Source organism: Hippopotamus amphibius, chromosome 3, assembly GCF_030028045.1.
Source record: "Hippopotamus amphibius kiboko isolate mHipAmp2 chromosome 3, mHipAmp2.hap2, whole genome shotgun sequence".
Lineage (NCBI taxonomy): Eukaryota > Metazoa > Chordata > Mammalia > Artiodactyla > Hippopotamidae > Hippopotamus > Hippopotamus amphibius.
This window is the reverse complement of record NC_080188.1, coordinates 106112879-106128155: the sequence shown is the minus strand read 5'-3', so window position 1 is coordinate 106128155 and position 15277 is coordinate 106112879. Positions and strand designations below refer to the sequence as shown.

The 15277-nt window shown below is 34.6% G+C and overlaps 1 protein-coding gene across 1 annotated transcript; it reads right to left on the bottom strand.

Moving 5' to 3' along the window:
* Nucleotides 1-11800: 11800 nt before the first annotated feature.
* Nucleotides 11801-12754, bottom strand: LOC130849863 (olfactory receptor 10AG1-like). The gene has a single exon (XM_057729084.1). The coding sequence runs from the start codon at nucleotides 12728-12730 to the stop codon at nucleotides 11801-11803; it is 930 nt and encodes a 309-aa protein (XP_057585067.1). The 5' UTR covers nucleotides 12731-12754.
* Nucleotides 12755-15277: the final 2523 nt, after the last annotated feature.

The following is a 15277-nucleotide window of genomic DNA, read 5'->3' as shown; positions in this document are numbered from 1 at the left end:
ACAGAGGCTAATTCACTGCAAAGAAGAGTCACACCTATATCCATATTCTAAGGGTGTTAAGTGAGGACAGTGGTCAAATTTTCAACTACAAAAAAGTAGACACACATGGGGTAGAAGCTACAGTCCATCCAAAACTTGGCATCCTCTGGAATTCTGTGTCTAAGAAAAAAAAAGTTAAACAGTAATTTCTTTTACCATCTACAATTTTCCACACTACTTTTAAAGTACTAAAGGTATTTAAACTTGCCCCATTACTATTCAATTCATCCAAAGAAAATGCAATTGTAGTAAATATGAAATACTACAACTGTGTCTTTGAAATGATCAGAAACTAGTGGCTGAAAGGCTATATTCCTAAGAATGATGTCATGTGTATGAGTCTACATAATGATGCATTTTTTTTTACTACCTCATCCTGACACTTTAAACACATTTTATTCACCTATTTAATTCAATACAGAGCATAGTACAGGGACACTAATTAAAAGTGTTTTGTTGAGTGAATTACTCATATTTTTTTTCGACTGGCTTGCATACTGCACCTACATTTGATGAGCTAACCATGGCCTTCAGAGACTACCACTTGCTTTAATCTTTTTTATTGTATCTTCTCTTTACGTAAGGTCTTCTCATGTTGTTTGATCCCTTCTGTCAACTATTCCTACTGTTCAAGAATGCTAGTACATTTGAAAAGCATACTGAAACTAAGGTGCCAATAAAATTGCTGGAAAAAGGACAACAGAACTTGATATTCAAGAATACAGTGTTCTACATTTACTGCAATCTTGTTTTGCATCAGTTTTATGTGTCAAATGGAGCAACATTTTATGAATACTGTATTAATGGAACTATCAATGTAAAACCATCTGCAAAGAAATATTATAATTTCTCAAATCCTGTACAAATTGGACTTATCTTCTAAACTGTCAAAACATTTCCTCAAATTATGTGACACATGTACTGGGTTCTGTGACTTCTGGAAACCTTTGGATCCTTCTATTTGTATTACTCAGAAATAAAACTACTAATTTAGCTAAATATAGCAGTTTCTGTTTTTACTTAGATAAGCCATTTTTTTTGGTATTTATACAGATATAATGATTTTCTCTGGTGTGGGGTTATGATATCAAGTGTACCAGCTATATTGCAATATATTTAATATGATTAAGTGCAAGTTTATAAAATCAAATTGAAGATAGGAGATAAAAATCTAAAATTGGTGAATGAAATTCAGAAGACTGTTTCACTTAGGAGAAGTCTCCAAAGATAAAAATGAAAACATGCCATTATCCCTTTAGTATTTTCTGATGCACTAACCATAGAACTTAATTTTTCAAACAAATGATTCCCCTGGTATTAGTAGGATGCAAAGCCATTTAATAAAGTCCATTTTACTCCTTAGTTATGTACAATTAAGGTTTTAAGAGATAGCCCCAGCTTTAATACATGAAAAGTATTTAAAAACATGCTTAGCATATAGTAATCATTAATATTAGCACCTAAGACGATTATGATGAGATGATGAAGTGGTCAGTAATTTTGGGTTTACTAGCCTATTATGTTACAAAGTATTTTGTAATTTCTCATCTGATAATATAGTGATGAGAATCAGAAAAGTAAAAAGCTATGTGAATCGGGGTTTAACGTTAAACAATTACATCAAAGGATTACTTTTTAAAATTTCCCAAACTGAGCATTCTCTTGCTGATGCTAAATACATACATATATATATAAAACTAAATTTGCTATTGGACAAAAATGATTCATGCTTACCTGTTTAAATTGAAGTTAAATATACTGCTTAATTTTATAGATAGAGTTAAGAGAGAGAAAATGAGAAAGTTTTTTTTTTGTTTTTTCTTTTTTTTTGAGAGTTAGGTAATTCACAAATATTTGAAACAGAGTTCACCAGCATCTAAAATACATTCTATTGTTGTAACAAATAGAGCTCTTTAAATAGGAAATATACTTTCCCCTTGGGATCAGCTCCTTCCCCAGGACATTTCCAAATTGCAGGAAACCATTCTGCCTGCCACTCAAGGAGTTTGGTACAACAACCCAAATCCTATCTATCCATACCACTCCTCCTCAAAATTCTCTACCTCTCTTACTGTATTTTATGATTGTTAAGAAGTATACACATTGCAAAATCAGAAATTTTTGATTACATATTACTTTTGATGAAAAAAATGTTGTTCTAAAAAAAGATGCAATTGTACAATGTCTCAAATTAAAGACAATTTTACTTTTCTGTCATTAAAAATTCAGAAGTAGGAAATCCAGGGATGTTGGAGGGAGTTATGTCATCTTCCACATGAATCTTCCATCTTCACAGCCACAGGAGCCAGGTGGTCCTCATCACCTCCCAGGCTACAGAAAAGGGGGGTGGTTAATGGGGGGGACTCACTGATTCCTTTTTAGATGCACAAAAGGGAAACAGAATCTGAAGGGTTTCCAAGAATAATCCTTCACCTCAACTTTATTCACAAGATCACACCAAACAGGAAGAAAGGATGGAAATAGTTCTAGCTGTACTGCCATGTAACCCCTTAAGACTCCCTATTTCTACAAATAAACTGCTCTCAGTTGCCACAACCTAAAATTCCAAGTGGTTACTGTATTGAGTTCCTAGCCAAGGATGTCCCCAGGTTAATTTTGGCTGCTCTCAGTGCAGTGGTTTTAAAAGTATAGAATGTTTTCTGTAACAACACCCACACACAAACACACGTAGACACACACTCACAAAATACAATGGAGGAGAATATTAGATTTAACTATAGGAAACAGGAATAGATTTAGACCTTTATAAAGATTAATGATAGGAAAGACGGAAAAAAATGTTTTAGAAAATTATGTCCATGCATGGACAGCTATCACTATTCAAGTATTATATACTTCTGTACCAAATTTGAGTTATATTATAATACTTTGTGATATATTTTATTTCATTTTAATTCTAATCATTAAAATACATGCATAGCCTAATCTCATTTTGGCTTTAATTTGCATTTTGATAATGGCTAATGATGATTAGCATCTTTTATATGATTATTTGACTTCTGTTTATCCACTTTCATAAAATATCTATTTAAGAGTTTTGTACATCTGTTAATTAGGTTGTCCCCTTTCTTCCTGTTGATTTTGGGGAGTTCTTTGTATAGTCTCTATATATATTTCCTTTTTTGAATATGTGATTTTCCTGTATTTTTCTTTTTGGCTTATATTTTATATCTGTCAAGACAATTAGGACAACTTATTCTTCCTTTAGAGACCATTTGTAAACATTTTGCTGACTTTATCTTAAGGATAAAATTTTAGTTATTGGAACTTATTATTATGACTACATGCGTATTCAAAGGAAAAATAGATTGAAACATAAGCACAGATCAGTAGCATTATTAACCATATCTTGAAATCATTTTCATCTTTGAGATACTATTTCAAATAATGGTGAAGGGGTCATATTTATTGTGAGACAAATGATAAGGAAACCTGCAAAGCCCAGACTTAACAATGGTTTTTAATATCAAAATTATACAGCAGCAGGAACAATGTTGAGGACAGTGAAATGTAATTTTAAATGTAAGATATTTGTCTAAAAACTGCTTTCAGATCAAGTGTCTATGCGTGGAATATCATAATTATGAAAGCCACACCTACAGAAACATGCAACTCTCTTCTGTGGACTATCAACAGATCATTCTAAGATCTTTCATACTACTCTCTTGTTGAAAATTGGAGTATATTAAATTCTTGTGAAATAATGAAATGTGTCTATATTCACTGCTGTCTATATCCACAGAAGTTCATACAAGAGATAAAGACATGTTGAATACATGCACAGCAAAAAAAAGCACCCTTGGAACCTAAAGTGCTCAGTCATACCACACTCATTGAAGTACCAAAACCCTGTCACTGTGTTCATCAGTACCATTTTTTTTTTTAGATTCCATATATATATGAGTTAGCATACAGTATTTGTTTTTCTCTTTCTGGCTGACTTTGCTCTGTATGAGAGACTCTAGGTCTATCCACCTCATTAAAAATAACTCAATTTCATTCTTTTTTATGGCTGAGTAATATTCCATTCTATGTATGTGCCACATCTTCTTTACCCATTCATCTGTTGGTGGGCATTTAGTTTGCTTCCTCATCCTGGCTATTGTAAACAGTGCTGCAATGAACGTTATAGTACATGTTTCTTTCTGGATTATGATTTTCTCAGGGTTTATGTCCAGTAGTGGGATTGGCTGGGTCATATGTTAGTTACATTTTTAGTTTTTTAAGGAACTTTGAAACTGTTTTCCACAGTGGCTGTACCAACTTACATTCCCACCAACAGTGCAGGAGGGTTCCCCTTTCTCTGCACCCCCACCAGCATTTATTGTTTCTAGATTTTTTGATGATGGCCATTCTGACCAGTGAGGTGATACCTCATTGTGGCTTTGACTTGCATTTATCTAATGATTAGTGATGTTGAGCATCTTTTCATGTGTTTATTAACCATCTCCATGTCTTCTTTGGAGAAATGTCTATTTAGGTCTTCCACCCATTTGTGGATTGGGTTATTTGCTTTTTTGGTATTAAGCTTCATGAGCTGCTTGTATATTTTGGAGATTAATCTTTTGTCAGTTGCTTCAGTGGGAAATATCTTCTCCCATTCTAAGGGTTGTCTTCTAATCTTTTCTATGGTTTCTTTCACTGTGCAAAAGCTTTTAAGTTTCATGTGGTCCCATTTGTTTATTTTTGATTTTATTTCCATTATTCTAGGTGGAGGGTCAAAAAGGATTTTGCTTTGCTTTATGTCATAGAGTGTTCTGCCTATGTTTTCCTTTAAGAGTTTGATAGTGTCTGGCCTTACATGTAGGTCTTTAATCCATTTTGAGTTTATTTTTATGTATGGTGTTAGGAAGTGTTCTAATTTCATTCTTTTACAGGTAGCTGTCCAATTTTCCCAGCACCACTTATTAAAGAGGCTGATATTGATGAACCCATGATAGGGCAAGTACAAAGATGCAGATGTAGAGAACGTACTTGAGGACACAGGGTGGTGGTGCAAATGGGAAGCTGGAATGAAGTAAGAGAGTAGCATTGACATATATATACACTAGCAAGTGTAAAATAGATAGCTCGTGGGAAGTTCCTGTGTAACATAGGGAGATAAACTTGATGATGGGTGATGACTTAGAGGGCCAGGATAGGGAGGGTGGGAGGGAGTCACAGGAGGGAGTGGATATGGGGATATATGTATAAATATAGCTGATCACTTTGGTGTACCTCAACAATTGGCACAACAGTGTAAAGCAATTATATTCCAGTAAAGAACTTTAAAAAAAAAATTATACACACAAAAAAGTACCAAAACCTGCATTCCTGAGAAACATTTCCAACCACAAAAGAACTTTTGCACCAGCTGAAAAGACACTAAAGAAATACTATCCACAACTAAACACTGTGAAACAGTAATACTGTAGATATTTTCTCCCTTAGAATCATATTCAAGCCTCTGCAATAAAACACATTTATTTACTATACACAGCAACACTTCTGCTGGGATGCTGTGACTAGTTCTGTGCTTTAAAATAATGACATCAGAGGTCCAGGTTTCTTACATCTTCCTGCTATTCCATTCTTAGATATGACTTCTGCAATGTTCTAGGAATGAAAAGAAGAGGAAGCAAAGGGCAGAGCACTTGTTGATGTCTACATTCATCTCATTAGCAAGAATTTATTCCTCCTCATACTCAGCTGGAAAGGAGGCTGGGAAGTCAAATATATCAAATCCCCAAACTCCACAGTTAAATTGACAGTGGTTTAGAAGATTTAGACTGATATATCCTGAGCAGATCAACAATGTCTCCAACATCACTTAATGTGAATCTCTGTATTGGTTTTCTCTTATTTTTGTAATAAATTACCCCAAATTGGGGGGCTTAGAACAGATCACATTTATTATCTCAGAGCCCTGTAGACCATAGGTCAAAAATGGGTCTTATTGAGCAAAAATCATAGTGTTGGCAGGGAAGAATTCTTTCTGTATGCTCTAGTGGGGCTTCCATTGTTATTCTTGTTCAGTGAGATTATTGGCAGAATTTACTTCCTTGATGTTGTCAGACTTAAGACTGATTCCTTGCTGGCAGCCAGTCAAATGTCATTCTCAGTTTCTAGAGCTCACGACAGTCCTTGGCTCTTGGCCCCAGCAGATTTTAGAGCCAGCAATGAGAAAATGACCCTTCCTTTTTCCTGCTCCATCTGTCATAATATATCTTTAGAATACCATTCTTTCTTTCTCTTCCCTTTTTTAGGGCACCTGTGATCAGATCGGGTGTACCCAGATAATCTCCCTGTCTCATATATTTGTGACATTAATCATATCTGTAAATTCCATTTGGTCAAGTGATGTAGCATATTTACACTTTCCAGAGATTCTGGTTTGTCTCTCAGGGAGAGATGTCTATCACAATCTCCCAATGAAATAGTATGATTGACTTATGTGGTCTTCATTTGATTGGAGTGTTAACTGTCATAAATAATTCTCTGATGCATCATATAATATTGCATCCCAGGATAAAACCAGTTAGGTTACTTAGGAATCAAACCCTACTGAGTTCATATGAATTGATAGGTTTAATGCACTAATTTTAAAATTTATATATTAGGAGAGGAGAACCAGGAATAGATGCCCTGACTTTCCAAGCACTTAAGACATTGACTTGTGTCCCAGTTGCCAGGTCACTAACTTGGATGTTTGTTTAGGTTGGTATGTCTTTTATATAGATTGACATCATACTTTCAGTTCTTCACTTGCCATCGTCATGGTGTAACTCTAGATGCTACATTTAGCAATAAAGAGCATTTAGTGACAAGACATCTTGCATAATTTGTTGTTTACTAAGAAACTTTACCATCCTCATAGCTGATCCTAACAAATTTGTCTGGCCTTCTGGTAAAAAACTGGATAACTGCAAGTTATGAGTATAGCTGGTAACCTCCCTTCTGTCAAAAAAAATAAAAACCAAAAAAACAAAACTCACTTGAACTGTAACATCTGAGAGTCACCTCTCTCTACTGAGGGTTAGTCAACCTCATGATTACTGATTACTGATTACCATCTTGCCAGGCTTCAGATGACACCTGTTTCTTGGAATTGCACAGAAAGACATTGTGAATCTGCAGTAGAGAGAATTTTTCCTTTTAAATATGAAAACAATCTCACATGGATTTATATGCTGGTTGGTTGTTTTAGGTGTTGTTACTGACTGCTGCCTTGATTGTTATCACCATTATTGTAAATTCATTGAAAAGTGTTTGAATGAAGACTTTGCAGAAATGTAAGACAGAGGACCCAGGAAAAAATGCATCAGGTACAAACCAATATTCTCAGACAGGACTTGAGGGTAGGAGGGTAGGAGGAGGAATAGGCAAACAGTTCATTCATAGTATTTGTGGTTCAGATGGAAAACTCATATAAAGTTTCATATAGTTTGTTTGCTTGTTTATTTGTTTCATAGGCTTAGGAATTTGAAGAGGCTCACCTTCTCTTATCTAATCCATTGGTCTTTAAGAACATAAGAACACCATCTTCTTCACACACTCAGGACTCCTGGTAACTCGGACAGGCATACGAGTTGAAGACCTAATAGGCCTTTAGTGAAACATTAAATGGGACCCACTATTCTTAGTGGGTAAAGGCAAGTAATAATTTATGACAAACAAGACATCCTGAGAAATATTCAATTACTTCTTTATACAAGGGTAAAAAAAGGAGCCATTCAAAGTGAACAGGACAATGGTTTCAGTGGACTTAATATGTGAGAGATATGGTTGTAGAATGGGCCTTATCACTAATACAAATTCAACATTGTCAAAATGGCAAAAAAATACATATAATGATACATGTTATAGCATTGTATTTTATATGCTGATATGCAGTATTTATATAATTTATATATACATACAACATTATTTGAGTAATATATATAATTTTGAAGTGGCAATTTTCACTCTTTAGTCTAAACAATACTTTTTAATTCTCACTTAAGAACGAGTCTTCCTTGGCAACTCCATTTAATCTGGTCCTCTTCCAAGCAAACAGAGAGTAAGGAGTCTAAAAAGAGATGTCAATACATTTACTACAATTTTAGTTATTATTACTAAAAGTTACTACACCCATGAAAGGGAGTGATATATCCAGACAAGCAGCAGATAGAAGGTGTTAGAAATTATAATTCAGAGAACACGAGCCACCTACAATTCTGCAGCTTAACAATACCATGTTAAAATATGTTATATATCCTCTAAGGACACATATGTCTCATATGTCATAATTTTTCTTGCAGAAATAGGCATTTACAAATGTCATTGTTACTATGTGCTATAGACATTTATGTCTCATTTTCACAAGCATCTTCTTTAGAGGGATGCTATGCCAAAAGTGTTGCTATTGCTAGGGAATAAACATGCAGACATCCCATGTGAAGAAGCAGTCTTCACAATGTAACAACACTCATCCAACATGAATCCAGACAGAAGTGTACACCTTTATTTTCTCATTAGATATGTATTTTAGGTGATGTATATATTGAAGCCACTATTTTAACATTACAGAAAATCTAAATCTTCACTAAATGGCTAACCAAGTCATATATTGGATCCTACATGTATCTTGTGGCCAGAGGTCAGTAAATGCTACCATCCAGAAAACTGGTGTAACTTAAAAATCAGAAAAAGCAAGATATATATGAATACCTTATTGGTCTTCAAGAAATTAAGGGATCTCCACATGGTAATCATGAGCTAGTCAAAAAATTATAAAGTTAGATGACTATTAATATAAAACATTCCAAAAATTTACTTCCAGTCAGTCTCAGTTCTGTTGGCTGGTACTGGATAGAAAATAAATGATTAATTGTCCAGAAAGTAATTTCCAGAGGCTGCTTCATTGTGAATGAAGAGAGTGGGAAGACGAGGGGTAGAGAAATAAAAGGAGGAAATACAAAGGCCTCAAGGAATGTTGTAAAAGTATAAAGTCATAATCCTAAACTTGTTAATTGATCCAGAGTTCATAGTGATATAATGTTAATTAATATTTTATTTGAATATTAATGAAGGTTTAGCTTCATTTCATTGGTGCCATTTAGATGAGCAAAGATTTGACTAGCAAAATTGTGAAAAACTAAACATAATTCATTAATACAAGGAGCACAGTTCCAATGTGTAAACAAGTAGATTTTCTTCCCTAGGTAATTGATCTTATGGGATGTCCCTTGTCTCAAAAATAACATTAGGGGCAACTTGGGGGAATGAGATAAATAAATACAGAATACTATGTACAAAACAGGTAAACAACAAGGGTATTAGAGTGAGTTATAACCTTTTTTTAAACAACTTCTAATGGAGTATAATTTGTGAAAGTACTGAATCTCTATGCTGTACGCCTGAAACTAACATTATATTGCAAATCAACTGTATTTCAATAAAATTAGCACTATTCTCATTTTCTCCATAAATTTGAATATAAAATAAATGAGAACTAGTGACTCCACTAAGAATTATAGCTAAATAGAGCCAACACAGCAATTATTGTTGCTTTAAACTTTTCCAAATGCTTTTCCATGCTAGGTGGATATTTGAGCCTTATAATAATTCTGAGAGTTCATAAGAAAGAGTAAGTTCTTGCCACCTTCCTAATGGTGAATTGTTAAATACAAGACAGGGCCAAAATGGAGTTGATTATGCTAAACCTCATATCTCCAAACTGAACTTAATTTAGTTTTCTTAGAAATGGAATCTTAAAGCAGTCAATGAGGGATTGCCTGATTGGCATTAGTTAGGTAAACTGCCTGATAAACATCTGTTATCCCCTATGAGGAATGTAACTGCAATAACCAATTCGATTTTTACCCTCCTTGTTTCTTCTCCCTTTTGCATATAAAAATCTCTTGCCCTGTATAGCTCTACAGAGTTCCTTTCTATCTGCTATATTGAATGCCACCTGGTTTATTAATTACTACATGAAGCCAAAAATATTTAAAATGTACTCACTTTAATTTTGTTCTTTAAAGAAAGAAATGAAATAAATAGCTAAATTACTTACTTAAAATTTGATAAAGAAAAGACTAAAAACCAATCATTTGAACTCTTGGGACAGCACTGTTCCCTTGACATGGTGATCCCTGCTTTACTAAATTTCAGAAACAAAGGCTACCACCACTGTTATCTCCATCAAAATAATCATCTTTATCATCAGTGTATCATCACCACCTTGGTCTCCATTATGGACCAGGTATGAAATTCTTATAACATATAGAAGGTTAAATGAGAAAGGATATATACATATACTTCTGTTAATAAAATACATAGACAAATAAATGTTAGATGGTAGAGGATACAAATATGTTGATGAGGTAAAATATAACTCCCTATAGAACAAGAGCTAGAATTGTCTTATACACATGTGTACAAGAATAACTAAAACTATAGAATGGCATAATTGTCAAAAGAATGGCAGCATAAGTCCCAGGGGCAGGTGCACCAAATTATCTCTTAATGTGAGTTGCTGATTTGAGAATGGAATTAGGATGATGGGCATTAATGATTCTACTGACAAATGCTCACTTTCCTTGATAATATAAGTTCGATGGTTTAAAATTCTCGACACTAAAAAAAGGCTAAAGAGAGAAAGGCTACACGGGACACACTAATGTAGTGCAATTGTGTGGATCTTGGGTAATTTTGAATATAACTTCTGAAACTTTTCTTCACTTTTAAATTCATAAATATTTTCTTTTAAAAACATGTACTGGCATAGAATTAGCTGTATAGAGTGCAATTATGAAACAGATGAAATAATTCAAAGCAAATTATTTTGGGTCCAAATTTGCTAAGTAGAACATATAAATATGTGCAAAGTAAACCTAGTAACACGAATAGGAAGGTCCTGTTTTATCATGCACTTAGAAAGAGGACCAAGTGTATGAATGCTTTCCTTTTTTGGTTTTGTGATTAGAATAATCCCACATGAATGTACAGTGGGTAAATAAATATGCACCCTTGGGGCTTCCTAGGTGGCGCAGTGGTTGAGAGTCTGCCTGCCAATGCAGAGGTCACAGGTTTGATCCCAGCTCCAGGAAGATCCCACATGCCACGGAGCAACTAAGCCCGTGTGCCCAAAAATAAATAAATAAATAAATAAATAAATATGCACCCAATGTTGTTGGTTCTCTGAAATCTCTAGAGTTTTTGCTAGGAGTCTGAGGTAAGCAATAATAGAATTCATTTGCCCATTCACTCATTCAATCCCTCCTTCAAACATCCATTATTCAACTGCTGTTGAACATTTTTTGTGCTATGGAATCAAGGAATGCCAACAAATACAAGTGTAGAGTTGGAGATAATTGTTTAGATAAATAATTGTGTATATTCCCAGTATCTTTAAGCCAAAAAACTTAACTGATTAAATTCAGTTTTGAGCTTTTAATATGTGATGCACATTACTATGTACTTCATGAGGCAGGATTACTCCTCAGGTAATATTAACCTTAGGTATTGATAACTACAGTAAACTGGGTTAGTATTGGGTTGTCCAAAAAGGTCATTTGGTTTTAAGTAAAAATAAAAGACATGTTTTTCATTTTCACCAAGAATTTTATTGAATAATGTATTCACTAACCAGACAAACTTTTTGGCCACCCCAATGTTTAAAAGCACATCTTAGAATAAAGGTGGTTAACTTCTTAAAGGGGTAAGGTAGAGATTTAAAATATTCTCAGTTAAAACAATTATAATTAAGATCACCACACTATTTTTTAGGTAACAATTTTCTCAGTGCTGCAATCACATCCTTGTTCCGAAGGCTGTATATCATGGGATTAAACATCGGAGTCACTATGGTGTAGAACAGAGACAGCATTTTGTCAGTTCCTGCAGAATGACTGGACTTTGATCTTGAGTAGGTGATGGCAGCAGATCCAAAGAATAAAAGCACAACCAGCAGGTGGGAAGAACATGTGGAAAAGGCTTTGGTTCTTCCTCTTGCTGTTGGCAACCTCAGAATAGTGCAAATGATTTTGCTGTAAGACGCAAGTACCAACATAAAAGGGACAGCAGCAAATAACAGAGCTACCACATAGACTGACAGCTCATGTACAAAAGTGTCTCCACAGGCCAGCTTCAGAATAGGGGGTATGTCACAGAAGAAGTGGTTAATTTGGTTAGAGTTACAGAAATGCAGAGAGAAAATCTGACAGGTTTGCCCTATCTGCACTGGGATTCCACTGATCCAGGAGCCAACAGCCAGCTGGATACAGGTCTTTTGGTTCATGACTAGGGAATAGTGCAGAGGGTTACAAATGGCCACATAGCGGTCATAGGCCATCACAGCCAGAAGGAAAGATTCAGTGGTTCCCAGGATAAGGAAGAAGCTCATTTGGGTGGCACAGTTCAGCACAGAAATCCTTCTATCCTGAGTCCTAAGATTCACCAGAATCCTAGGGAGAGTGACAGACACGTAACAGATTTCCAGTGAGGAAAAATTTGCCAGGAAAAAATACATAGGTTTCTGTAGTGCAGGGTCAAGCCTAGTTATTATTATTATGAGGCTATTTCCAGTTAAGATAGTGGCATAAATGATGGAGAACATGCCAAATAATAACCCTTGGAGGTTTGGAAGGTCAGAAAATCCCAGGAGTACAAAATGCATGACTGTGGAAATGTTGTACTCAGCCTCCATCTCTTCATATTCCTTCTCTGGGAATGATTTCATTAGAGGTACCATTATTTCACTTTCTTTGGCTTCTGTTATCTTATGTATAAACAGGATGGCATGCTTTCCATTTTTTCCAATTCCCTATAAAAAGCAAACCTATAAGAGTTAGGTGCCTAAGTGTGGTGAAGTGTATTTTTCAGTATTCTTAAATCTATTTGTAAAAAAAATATGCCTTTAATCTCTATTTTCTGGAATACATTATTAGATTCCTTTGTTTCTAAAGATTTGTGGTTGTCATTTTGGTATTTATCTGAACATTGAAAAATGCAAAATCTCAATTTATGTTCAGTTGTGTCAGTGATTTTGTTCTTTCAGCTTATGTTTTTCTCTTCACCTCTCAATTCTATGTTTAATTATTGTCAACTCAAAATCAATTTGGTTGAGTAATTAAATATATTGTAAGCCACCTCAGATAGTTTTAGGGATGAATATGGTAAATTTTTAAAGTCATAGTTTTCCTGTGGTATTTCCAAAGTTTGTTTGGCTTTGCCATTCAGCATTTTTAAGCAATTTTCTTATGAGCAAAATTGATGAGCTGACTACTCAATATTATGGGATGTTTTTTAATTTTTAAGATTTTGTATGTCAATGTCAGGTCTATAAAATCAGCAGGCATAATTTTTATTCAGGTTTTTTAGTTGTGAGGAAAAGAACTCTAAGCTGGTCTTCCTGTCCAGGACCACACAGGAGGTGTGAGGCAGGTACATCTAGCACTTATGTTCAAGCAGGCAATTCTAACCAGAATGTTCACCCCCACACACTTATTGTATGAAAGAGACATCAGCCACACTCATCTCTATCTTCCTAAATTACTCATATCTTCAATAATTACTGTTGTTCTGCTGATCCCATTTAAGTTTTTTAAGGAATTTTATTGAGATATAATCATCATACAATAAACTGTGTATTTTTAGTGTACAATTTCACATTTTTTTTTCTTTTTAGTGATGTATATATGGCAATCCCAATCTCTCAATTCATTCTACCAATTCCATTTAATTTATTCATTCTTCTTTTTGCATACGTTTGTGTTAGTTCGTGCATGTGAATGTGATAGGTTGAGATTTCCCATCTTTTGTGTATTATTTGTATTGCTATAACTACATTATTAGCTTCTTTTGATTTTATATAAATATTTTAATGAAATGCATAGTACATTTCTTCCACAAAAAGTGATTCATTAACTTCTTGAATAAATTAAAAATGAGTCAAATTGATTGCTTCTTTGGAATAATCCCCCAGGTATAAGCATGGCTTCCTACTGAAAATGCAGAGCTCTCTTTCTACTCCCTCCTGATGGAGATCAAGCCTGCCTTCTGTGGGGTGTGAGTGTGTGTGTGTTTAGAAAGTATACTCTTATTATTCATTCTTGCAGAAGTGATAAGTTGTATCATTGTTTTCAGTATGTTGTACATGTATTTTCTTTCTTTTTTAAATATTTATTTATTTATTTATTGGCTGTGTTGGGTCTTTGTTGCTGCACACAGGCTTTCTCTAGTTGTGGTGAGCGGGGGCTATGCTTTTTTGTGGTGCTCAGGCTTCTCATTTTGTGATGTCATGGCCTCTCTTGTTGTGGAGCACAGGTTCTAGGTGCAGGGTCTTCAGTAGTTGTGGCACATGGGCTCAACAGTTGCAGCTTGCAGGCTCTAGAACACAGGCTCAGTAGTTGTGAAGCATGGGCTTCATTGCTCTGTGGCGTGTGGGATCTTCCTGGCTCAGGGATCGAACCCGTGTCCCCTGCAATGGCAGGTGGATTCTTAACCACTGCACCACAAGGGAAGTCCTGTACATGTATTTTCACATTACGTATTAATTTATTTGAAAGCCAATAGAGACTAAATCACTGAAAAGAAGATATACAACTACATACATGTTCTAAGGGTGTTGACCTAGGACAATAGTCAAGATTTCAGCTACAAAAATGTAGACACACATGGGGTAGAACCAATTGTCCATGCAAAACTTGGGCATCCTGAGGACTTTCTGTGACTAAGAAAAAGAAAGTCAAATAATATATTTGTTTTCTTTTTTAAATATATTTCTTTTAACCATCTTTTTACCATCTTCACAATATTCCAAACTACATATTAGAGTATAATTGTATGATAATTGCACCATTATTATACAATTCTCTCAATAAAAATGTGATTGTTAGCCATGTAAAAATGCTATAACTGAGTCTTTAAAATGGTCAGAAACTAGTGGCTGATAGTTGCATTAATAAGATATGATTTCATGTGTATATGTGTACACAACCAGGCCTTTTTTTTTTCAGTTTCTTATTCTGACACCTTTACCAAGTTTTACTCACCTATTTAATTCAGTGTAGAGTGTATGTCTTGGCACTGATTAACACTGTTGAATGAATCATCAATCTGTTTAGACTATTGTGCCTCATGCACTTACATTAGATGAGCCACCCTTTTCCTGCAGAAAGTGCCATCTGCTTTATTCTTTTTATTGTGTCTACTCTTTATGTAAGGTTTTCATTTTTTGATCCCTCTATAAATT